The sequence below is a fragment of the Hemicordylus capensis genome, chromosome 1 (genome assembly GCF_027244095.1).
Source record: "Hemicordylus capensis ecotype Gifberg chromosome 1, rHemCap1.1.pri, whole genome shotgun sequence".
NCBI lineage: Eukaryota > Metazoa > Chordata > Lepidosauria > Squamata > Cordylidae > Hemicordylus > Hemicordylus capensis.
The window spans coordinates 58,247,334-58,259,098 of NC_069657.1; the positions used below are offsets into that span (position 1 = coordinate 58,247,334).

Genomic DNA, 11,765 nt, shown 5'->3' on the forward strand with positions numbered 1-11,765 from the left:
ATTAAATGGGCTCAGGATTTTGGTTACAATATAGACTTGGAGAAATGGGAAAAACTATGGACAGAAGACATGAAATACACTGCCTGTTCTAATTTAAAGGAAAATAATCTTAAAATGATGTACAGATGGCATTTAACTCCTAAGAAATTGACTTTAATTTACAAGAACATGTCAAACAAATGTTGGAAGTGTAAAAAAGAGGAGAGTTCCTATATACATTTATGGTGGACTTGTAATAAGTCTAAAGGCTATTGGGATTTAATATACAATGAGCTTAAGAAAGTGTTTAAAATGACTTTCCCTAAGAGTTCAGAAACAATACTATTAGATATTGATAACGGTTCATTGCCTAGGAAATACTAGATCCTCTTTATGTATCTGACAGCAGCAGCAAGATTGACATTTGCATACAAATGGAAAGACATCCATTGTCCAAGTAAAGAGGATTGGATACTTAAAATGTTAGAGTTGGCAGAAATGGCAAAGCTAACAGCATTATTAAGAAATAAATTTGAAGTATTTAAAAGGGAGTGGGACCCTCTTCTTATTTACCTAAAAACATATTATAAAATGGATTTCTATCAGGCTTTTGAGTGGTAACAAAAATGTTTTAAAAATGCCCTAGAGCTGACTTTTGTACGATTTATCGGGGGCGGGGGAGAATTATTAAATTACAGGCAAGAATTGGGTATTGTAACTGATATTTGTTGTAATGATGAAATGCAAGTCCTCATGTTGTTTGTTTGTTTTGTGTTTCTTTCTTTTTTTCTTTTTATGTGTGCGTGTGTGTCTCTTATGCTGTGAAAAATTGAATAAAAAGTATTTTTTTTTTTAAAAAAGATCATTTTGAATTTTGTTTCTGATTTGAGGCTCTAGCTGTCCCTTGATTGAATGGCAGTGCTGACTCCTCATCATTCATGTTGCTTTTGTGAGGTTCCATGCAATTCCTCTTTTGGAGAGAAAAAATGAAGACAAAAAGGGAGTTGAGCTGTTCTGCTTTCTTTTTATCACCCATTAACTGTTTGCCATTCTTATTGAGCAAGGGACATACCGTTTGTTTTCTCTTCCTTTTAAATATACTTGAAATAAACCTTTTTGCTGCTTTTAGCATCTCTTTCCAATCTCAGCTCATTCTCTGTTAGCTTTCCAGATACTAGATGATATCATGACTAATGAAGAGCTTGCAAAAGGATGTTGCACTAGTGCAAAACTGTTACACTAGCTACTTGTGCTAAGCCTGGAGCCTGCATTACTGTTGCACAACTACAAGCATGCTGGCAACATGCTTGCAACAGTTACACAGCCTGCAGCATGCCTCATTGGTTTTAAAACGAACTTTTGCTTAAGAGCACCATAGTGCAATTCAGCAAATCCTCTGTTTTAGCAAACCTATGCAATCCTCTTGTGCTACTGAAACTTTGCTAGTTACGCAAGCACTTAGAATGTCTGTCACTGTCCATATATGTCTGGACTGCTTCTCTGTATTCATCCTTGGTGACCTGTCCTTTCCTTCATAACTTACATATGTCCCCCCCACCCCCGCATTTTCAGCTCACTAGTTAGCTTTTCATACAGCCACTCTGGCATTTTTAGATGTCTCTCATTTTTCTTTTTCATTGGAATTGTTAGAAGTGTGCCTTTAGGCTCTATTTAAGGAACGCCCATCCATCTTGGGCTCATTAGTTATCCCCATTAGTTTGTTTAGCCATAGAATCCTACTTAGTGCTTCTTTGAGCATCTTGTATTAATTTTAATGTATTCATGATTAACATTTCCAAATCCGAGTACAACCAGAAGTTAAGCACATTTATGTCCCATTTTTTCTCCACGATAGGACTCACAGAAATATACCCCAGGTAGTCTTCCATCTAGGCACTGAATGGACCCAGATGGAGCCAGAGTGGTGTAGTGGTTAGAGTGCTGGAATAGGCCTGAGGAGACCTGAGTTCAAATCCCCATTCAGCCATAATACTTGCTGGGTGACTCTGGGCCAGTCACTTCTCTCTCAGCCTAACCTACTCCACAGGGTTGTTGTGAGGAGAAACTTAAGTATGTAGTACACCGCTCTGAGCTCCTTGGAGGAAGAGCCAGAGGCGTGTCTAGGGAAAATAGCGCCTAGGGCAAACACTGAAATTGCGCCCCCTGTCCAAGCATCTGACACCCATCTTTCAGGTAACTTTACCATAATATCAGCTCGTTAATCTTTTAATATTTAGTCAAGCTCGTTAATCTTTTAATATTTCAAAAACTATTTAGCAGTGGACTTAGCCAGACCAAAAAATGATGGAAAACTACAAATGTCAGTATGTGGGGGCTCATTAAATACCCAAATACTATGTGGAGATGTACTTGGAAAACTAAACAGAAGTGCCTATCTAATTCTCTACTATGCATTGTAGCATCACCATTACATAAGTTTTAAAAATCAATGGAGAATTTGACTTTTCCCAGATACTCTGTAAATAATTAAAGGATATGCAGAGTAAACTGTGTCACTGCTTGGAATATATTCTAGTCTTTCAGAAAGACAGTTAAAATGAGAGAAAGAGAGCAAGAAACTCCCAGTGGGCCTTAATATTAAGGGTTTCACACTGATTCAAAGACAAATTCACCATTAATAGCCATATTAGCAAGACATCACATTTAACTCACTTATCACAAGAAGCAAAGTAAGAGCAAATGAATACAATCCTAGCTCTTAAGCGTCAGCTCGGTATTCACAAGCCCTGATTCTCTGTACATAGTGCCAATCTGAATATGTGTACAGTGTCTTATATTATATTTTTATTATTATTATTTTTACCCGTAGCCCCTTTAGGGGGCTTCCTAAAGGCTGGGTTTTTTTTGCAAAGATTCCCCCTCACCCCGCTGGCCTCTAGGGCCTCGCAGGGACCATTTCAGCATGTGTAGTGGCCATTTTTAAAAATAATTTTTTTTAAAGGCCATGAGGCTCTGGCATGACCTAGAGCCTCACAGAGGCCATTTGAGCATGCGCGGTGGCCATTTTGTTTTTGGCAGCCATTTTTTTTTAAAAAAAATAATTTTACAAAATGGCACCCCCCTTCAAGTGGCGCCCGGGGCACATGCCCTGCCTGCCCTACCCCTAGATACGCCCCTGGGAAGAGCGGGATATAAAATGAAATCATAATCATAATCATAATAAGCTCAGCAAAGGTTGCTACATCATTTTGCCTTCCAAACATGCCCAGACAGCTGGACCCAGGATTAAACTGTGTGGTCTAATTGGCCAGGTTTTTAACATGGGCAACCTATTTGTAATTTCAATTGAATTTTTGGTAATTGGGCTTACCTGTGAATGGCAGCTCCACAGATGCTGGAAAGGGAGGCATACACAACATTTCCAATGACATAGAACTGCCATCTAGGGCAGTCTGCGGGGCAGAGTACATCTGCTTTATCCTTTCTGAGATCAAGTCCTCTTGTAAAGCATGTAATGGCTGTGGGGGCTACAGAGGAAAAGACAGACATGACATATGAAACATATGCTTCGTTTAAAAAAATGAATACACTATCTGCAGTCCAGTCTATTATTGCCAAGAAGCAGACATAATATTCAATGTTTTAATTACACATAGTATATTATGATTTAAAAATTAACTACAGTATATAGCCTATGAGGCTTTTGAACTCATTTTGATCAGACAGCACAGCACTCAGATCACTGACAAAATGCAGTAGCTTAAATCCTGGCTAAATTACTCAGTGGAATTCAGAGTAACTACACCTAATGGTGCAGCAGGGAAATGACTTGCCTAGTGAGCAAGAGGTTGCTGGTTTGAATCCCTGCTGGTATGTTTCCCAGAATATGGGAAACACCTCTATTGGGCAGCAGCAATATAGGAAGGTGTTGAAAGGCATCATCTCACACTCTGTGGGAGAAGGCAATGGTAAACCCTTCCTGTATTCTACCAAAGAAAACTACAGGGCTCTGTGGTTGCCAGGAATCAACACTGACTCAACAGCACAACTTTCCTGGGTAGCTTAATCTGGATGTCAGTCAGTGTTTTTGGCTTCGAGACAAAGTTTCCTTCCATTCTTGTACAGTTCAGCAGTTGCTGCCTTCTTTTAATTTACAAATAGAACATTTGCTTGTCTTTTGTGATGATAAATATAATACTGATAAAAACTTACCTCCCTCAAAGGACTGGTGTGAGGATTAATTATGTCTATGATACAGAACATTTAAAGTGCAATGCAATACAAGTGTCCAGGATTATTGTTAAGTTTCTTGTCACAGGCTATGGAACTATTCTGTCTTTGCAATGAGAAACAGGGGTATTAATTTTGATGCTAATTTGTCATTTTAACCTCAAAGCAGGGTATTAGTGGAGTCTTGTATTGTTTAATCTTCATAAAAACTCATTGGCATTTAACACTATTCGCTGCCAGGATTCTCAAAGTCTGTGACAGGCCCTTGGCTGGATATCCTTTTATCTGTCATGTGTTTGCAGTCTATTGAAAATGCAGTGGGTCAGTTAATTTGCACTGGAATTTTTGTTGGCCGGACATGCTAGAAATTGCTCTGCTTCCTTGTGCACTAGTGAAGCAAATGGCATCGACCCGAAGGCTTCAAAGATGAGAACTACAATTGCCCACATGTGTGATGAAATATTTGTGTAGATAGATGTTTCTAGCTGAGACATCAGCTCAGCACAAGTTTACTGCAAAGTAGTGTAACATGTTTTCAGTTACCAAATGCTGTTTGCTATGCCCTGGTGGTTATGTGGAGGACTAACAAGTCATAGAGGCTGTTCTCTTGACTGCCTGTGAGAACCACCAGGATCCGTGTGGATTCCAGCGGTGCTGCGATGTCAAACCCAGCACTGCAGCCTGGCTCTTAGCCAGGGTTAAGGGCTCAAATGCTCCCTTAATCCCAGCTCCAGGATCACGTGTCAGCAGCACAGAGATGAACGCCTAGAGTGATGAATCCCAGCCTCTGTTTACCAGCACAGCTGGGAGCAGTGCAGAGAGTCACCTGTGCTGCTCCTGGCAATGCTGGTTGTGTGGGTGCACAGCTGCAAAGGGTCATCTGGGGGAAGATAGGTTGAACGCTGCCTTCCCCCACTGCCCACCTGCATGTGCAGTCATGTGAACAGCCCCACAGAATTGAATTATAATGATCTTGAATGTCTTTTTTCTCAATTCAACTGTAGTTTAGCAATTTTCTTTCTGCTTTTGATTTATAAACTTCAGTTTTATGAGCTATTAATGTTGATAATAGATTTGTAATGCACCATTATTCCACAATATGATCAGAATCAAAAGAGTACTGATTTCCACCAAATTGATCAGGAAAAAGACTGGAGTTAATACTGAAATGGAAGCACTTTTTTTAGAATAAAAACCACTGCTTTAAGTACAGACACAGGAGTCATCTAGTGAAACTATTAGTAATTTTACATCAGTTGTTCAATCTCGTTGTTCTGCACAGGACAATGACAATAAAGATTTATCTATCTATCTATCTTCCATAAATTGTTTTGCAATACTTTGGTGAAATGGGGAGGAGAGGAGAGGAATCAGCATTAAAGTGTAAATATTATTATTATTACATTTATATCCTGTTCTACCTCCAAGGAGCCCAGAGCTGTGTACTACATACTTAAGTTTCTCTTTCACAACAACCCTGTGAAGTAGGTTAGGCTGAGAGAGAAGTGACTGGCCGAGAGTCACCCAGCTAGTATCATGGCTGAATGGGGATTTGAACTCGGGTCTCCCCGGTCCTTGTCCAACACTCTAACCACTATACCACGCTGGCTCATACCCAAGTGATAAAGGCTAACTAAAGCAACTAAACAGAAGCAACTAAAGAAAATTCAGCAATCCATATTAGATTGGGATCTATTATTTCTATGCTACTTTTTAAGAAACCTAGTGAAGTATAGTTGTGTTGTATTAGATTAGTTATAGTTAATCTACTATTATTATGTTTGGTTATGTTTGGTTATTATTTATTCATTATTGGAAAAGTCTTTTTTCCTGCCGTCTTCTGCATACTGACTGAAGTAAGACATGCAAAGCAACATTCTTGAATGGCCTCTAATATTCAAACACACTACATTATAACACTGCACCAATATAAATGCTATTTCAAAGAGTAATATAATTTTAGAGTTGGAAGGACCTTGGACGTCTTCTAGTCCAATCTCTGCTATTTCTCTCCCCCCACCCGCCATTTAAAATAAATCTAAGCAAAGTCCTTTAGAAGGGAGGAATGATATTTCTTCAGAATTGAACCTATAAAAGAAAAAGAAAACTTCTATAAACTGCATGAAACATTTGTAAATTATTGTCATGATCCACTCAGGATGGTGCATGTACAGACAGAATATAAAAGTATGCATTTCCTGGGATTAGATTTCTGCATCCGGTTCTTGGAGATGCATGCACAATTCTGGCACTGGACTGGAAATTCCATTCATAGTAGTCAGCAGATGGTCAGCACTGAAATTTTGATAATACCAACTAGTTGTTGAGCAGCTAATCATGCACAGGTGTGACATAGCAACATGCAAGGAGCCTACTACTGCACATCCAAGTACAATTGAAAGTTATATTTCCAGGTATTTGATCTAATGATTGTGCCATGGCTTCCTTGGATATTATTTAAAAATCAACAACCACACTTCTCTGTCTTATGCCCCAATCCTGTAAAAAAATATCCCAGATCATACACTTGAAAGAAACTTGTATTTGCTGATCAAATTAAAATTTATATTAAAATGTGAAGATTTACAAACATTTCAGGCAGTGAGCTTTAATAGGCAGGGAACTGGTTAAGCTATCTAGATTTTTGGTGTTACTCTGAAATGTAATTTAAGGATGAAGCCCTTTAGTAATTGTAGGACATGGAGCAGAATTCTATGCATGTCTACTCGGAAATGAATCCCACTGAGCTCAACAGGACTTATTTGCAGGAAAGTGTGTACAGGATTGCATCCTAAGTATTATTTGCACTCTACTGAACACACAGTGACAGACTGGCATGTGACACAGAACCAAAAAGTGGGCATCTCTATATTAATACTCCCCTCGCCAAAGAAAAATTGTGGTACAAACAAGATTAAACACTCTTGGAATATAAGGCTCTTTTCATGAGCAGCCAAGATCAGGCTAAGGCAGCTAAGCCCAGACTTCGCTGCCCATGATAACTGCTGGGAGCTGCTGGGCTTCTGGTGGCACCTTGGCAGCAAACCTGGCTAAGCCAGGCTGTTAAGTGAGGTTAAGGGAGCAAGGCCTTAACCTTGTTAAATTGACTGTGTGTCAGCACCAGCTGCTTTCTGACGGGCACCCGCCTGTTGCTTGGGGGGATTCCCACAATGCACCATGCACTTGCATGGTGCATTGTGGGATTTCCGGGGGCTGGGATGACGCGTCTTGACCCCTGCACCTCTGCGCTGCCTAGGACAGCAGCAGAATGTCTGGGTGCTCAATTTGCGTGCCCAGCACCAGGATTGTTTATGGGGAATGCAAGCTTTGGCAGCCTTCCCCGCCACCCGCCGGCAAGCCCACTCACACGATTGTGAGAAAGGGCTCTATACTATTTTTTAATTCTTATAGGACACTTTCCCCTTTCCACTATGTTTGCTCTTCCAGAATTCCTCATTGCTGATCTTTATTGTGCTTATTCAAGAAAGAGAAAGAAAAGAAGCAATTTCTAGTTTGCATTACTCCTTTCTTCAGATGTCAACAGTACAAGAAACCTTTGTGAAGAAGTTATTTAGGTCGTTTATGGGTTTGCCAACTCCACATCTGATGAGCTTTCATTCTTCAAAGGTCAAATCCTCATTTTTTTACATTTTTTAAAAAACTCAAAAGACCTCACTCACCATTTTGGAAAGAGTTCTATGTTCTCTTTCCAGTGCTGATAGAATTTGTAAGTCTAATGACTTTTAGGGGAAGGTTTGTAGCTTTGTTGGTGCTCCTGTTCTTCTTGACTGTAGAAGTCCATTTCTCGGAAATATAATTATGTAGTTCATATCTTCTTTGGCTCTTATTTCAATAATATTTGCATGTACTCCAAAATAATGGTTAAGCACCTGTTTTTCCCCTGCATTGTTTCTTTTAGCCGTAAACTGTTCAGATGCTATTTTAAATGTCAGGTGCATTTAGCTATGCTGTCAGTTACTTCTCACTATCTCTTTCACAAAATTATAGATATTATTGAGACTGAAGAACTGAAAGGGTGTATTTATTTAGTTAATATTCTTGCCCCATCACTAGTGCTAAGGGTGCCAAGACTCAAAACAAAATCCACTAAGTCCGCAGCTTCTCTGAACCCTGCTACTGTTGTGTGCTATTTACAGAATTCAAATTGCACTTTTAATAAGAGAACATAACCCCATTGTTAATTGGCAACCTGAATAATAGGTGTTCTTTTTAAATACCATATGGTGATCACATTTATTTTCTCTTTTCCACATCAGAACCAACAAGCATTTTTCTACAATTATTTACACTCTTCTTCTAGGATAATTCCAAAATTCAACTTTGGATACCAATGCAGTCCTAACTCAGTTAAATCTGGAGTCGAAATTAATTATACAGTAACATTGCCATGATGTCCAAAGTACTACAGTAGTCCTCTTTAGAACATGAACCAAGGTTCTTTAAAGTCACAGATATGCTTTCAAAAAAAATTCTTTGAGAGAATAATGTCACTACTAGATCTGCATAGAAAAGAAAGAGGCAACACCAATGAGTACACAAACAAAGAGGAGAAATGCGGCTTCATACGGATGCCGAAAAATGAAAACGTATTGGATATAATATGTCTGAGTGTCAATATTATCTGACAGATATTCACTAAGTAAATTGTTTTATTGTCATTAGAACAAGATTGTACAACTTTCCCCCCCCAAGGAAGACTAATGTTGAAATGTGTTGGGCATATTGTATGTCATAATGAAAATGTACATGTTTGGAGTGCCAGTTTAAGGCCTCACCTCTCCTTCCAGTATTTTTTTTACTAGTTCTATGTACCCAGCAACACTGTTCCCTCTAAGAGGGATTCCCAGATGTTGTTGACTACAACTCCCAAAATTCCCAGCTGCAGTGGCTTTTGCTTGGGGATTATGGGAGTTGTAGTCAACAACATCTGGGAATCCCTCTTAGAGGGAACACTGCCCAGCAGACTTTGGACCAGAGAAAAACAACCTGTTTTGAAACTCAGAGAAGTTGTAAAAGCAGCTGCAATCAGGGCCAATGGGACGGGGGGGGGGGCAGCGGCGGAGAAGCAGGTACAGATTACTGGGGCCCAGCAGTCTGGAAGGGGGCCTGGCTAGGGTTGCCAAAAATTTGGGGGTGCCCAAAATAATTTTTCACTGGGACCCGAACCAGCTCTTGGCAGCCCTGGCTGCAATACCCCAGGGAGATCAGCGATGTCCAGAGTGGAGGAGATGAGTCAGAAATCCATAACTGCTTTAGGAATGCATTTTGGAAGCTAAATAAATATGCACATTTATGAGTAGTGATACTGTAGAAAACTACAGGTGGATTCATCAACAACTTTAAACTCTAATGATAATGGGGGAAATTGACCACAAAAGCTATCCAGATAATTATTTTAGACATACCCAAAGTTGCATACAACTCTGTGTCTTTAGGTATACTAAGACAACTCTCTGGGATTTGACTTTTATGAACATGGTCAATTTCTCTCCATTATCATTGGATTTCAAAGATGCATCTTTGAAAATCCATCTGCAACTGTACAAAATATCTCTGTCCCATGAAACCCTTCATTTTTAAAAGTATCAATATTAATTTTTAGCTTCCAGAAAACTGAACACATATATAATGTTTGTCTTTCAATGGGGAACTAACTTGTGGGGAACTAACTTGCCTAGGGTGCAAGAGTTTGCTGGTTCGAATCCCCACTGGTATGTTTCCTAGAATATGAGAAACACCTATATGGGACAGCAGCGATATAGAAAGATGCTGAAAGTCATCATCTCACACTGTGCGGGAGATGGCAATGGTAAACTCCTCCTGTATTCTACCAAAGAAAACCACATGGCTCTGTGGTTGCCATGAGTCTACCTTTAATAGAAAGAATATAAATTACCTTTGCTACTGACCTTTTCATAACAGGTACCTTATGAACACTCCAAGAAGGAAAACTAATCCATGACAGAAGGAAAACAAGGTTTTCCAACCCCATTGTTTACACCAACTGCACATGGCTTTTTTAGGATAGAAAAAAAAGAGGCTACAGAAGTAAGAAACACCTGATGTGAAAGTGTATGATTAAACTGCAATTAGTTTGAGGATGTGGGACAATGAAAACAAACACAAAAAGCATTCTGGAGACCCCAAGTGCTAGTAATAAAGCAGAGAAAATTCTTTGGAGAAGAAAAAATAAAAAGCAAACTCGTATCTCTTGCAGTGGAAACCGTAAGGTCTCTGAGGACAGCTGTATAAGATTTCTGCATGTGTCTCTCCTCCCACTTATTCAAAGACCCTCCAGAGCAAACTTCTTATTAACTTCCAAAGATTCATACAGAAAGGAGACTTTCTGAACTCACCTGACTTCTCACTGCCCTTGGCAGGACTGGTAAGAAAGAAGATACCTACAATCAGAGGCAGGAGAGATTAAAACGGAGCACAATGGATGGGTGAAGCTCCCTGATATTCCAATCCCAGGGAGTTCATGTGCATTTATGTGAAAGAGAGACATTCCATCCTCCTGCAATCCAGCACTGAAATCCGGCATGAGTTCAATACCTACCTAGGAGGAGCAGGACAGAAGCCATGGCTGCTGCACCTAGCAAATGGGAAGAAGGCACTGTTAATGCACAGGCAGCCACAAGAGAGTTAATCCTATTCTCTCCCCCTCCCCACGGCCACCAAACTCGAAGCGACGAAAGCTAGGGCGGGAGGGGGGAAGGGATACCCTTGCGAGGGCTGAAGTTCCCTGCAGGCAGCTTCTAATCTGTTGACAAGGCTGAGAGGGATAAGCAAAACTGACTCTCACCAGATAGGTGTTGGGGCGAGGACTCCAACCTGCTACCAGACCGTCCGCGAGGCAAAAACTGAGCAGCAGCTCCAGGGAAGGCGGAGGAGGGCAGGCACCTCTTATAGGGGTTCCTGAGGAAGTGAATGAAGGCAGCGGAGCTGCTGCGGCTGGAAAAGACCGAGGCGCAACCCGCTGGAGTGTCTGCCTGAACCAACGCTGCGCGCACGACGTACCATGCGCCCGAGCTTTAAACCCTGCCCAGGCGCATGAGCATTGGGCAGGCAGCGGCTGCCTGGGTGGCCTGGGAAGACGGCTGACCCTCAGGGGAGGGGGCAGCAAGGGCTCGAAGGAGCACCAGGCGGGCGGGCCAGCGCCCTTGGCAACCCTGGCCTCTGAGGAGGCGGCAGCTGCTGTTGTGTCGGCGGCGGGAAGACCCCAGCAGCAAGTAAGCAAGCAGGTGCGCTTCTCGCGCGCGGGAACTACGGACGCAGAAAGCTCACCAAGACCGCGCTGATAACCTCCTTCATATTGTCAATACCGCGTTGACAAGACCTCAGGATTCCCCCTCCCTCTCGGAAGAAAGCTACCCCTGTCTCTTGTTGCTGGCCGGCCGGCCTGCTCCCATTTTAAAGCTGGAGGCGCTTTGCCAAAGGAAATCTGCAATCTTTATACCACTGTCACGCTCCCCTCACCACACTCTGTATTGCGTGGTGCAAAGAGACACACGGAGAGCCGTAGGGACCGAAGCTATGTCTGTAAGTGCGGTATATATTTCGGAACTAACCTG

At 41.2% G+C, this 11,765-nt stretch overlaps 1 protein-coding gene across 1 annotated transcript in view; it reads right to left on the reverse strand.

The window, feature by feature from the left end:
• Positions 1–11,423, reverse strand: part of COCH (cochlin) — a 53,563-nt gene extending 42,140 nt beyond the window's left edge. The window contains exons 1-4 of the mRNA XM_053282747.1: positions 10,997–11,423; positions 10,751–10,786; positions 10,548–10,592; positions 3,311–3,467 (exon numbers count right to left, since the gene is read on the reverse strand). Of these exons, the coding sequence (XP_053138722.1) occupies positions 3,311–3,467; positions 10,548–10,592; positions 10,751–10,775 (227 nt within the window). The 5' untranslated portion in view covers positions 10,776–10,786; positions 10,997–11,423. The remainder of the gene's footprint in view (positions 1–3,310; positions 3,468–10,547; positions 10,593–10,750; positions 10,787–10,996) is intronic.
• Between the last annotated feature and the right edge of the window lie 342 nt (positions 11,424–11,765).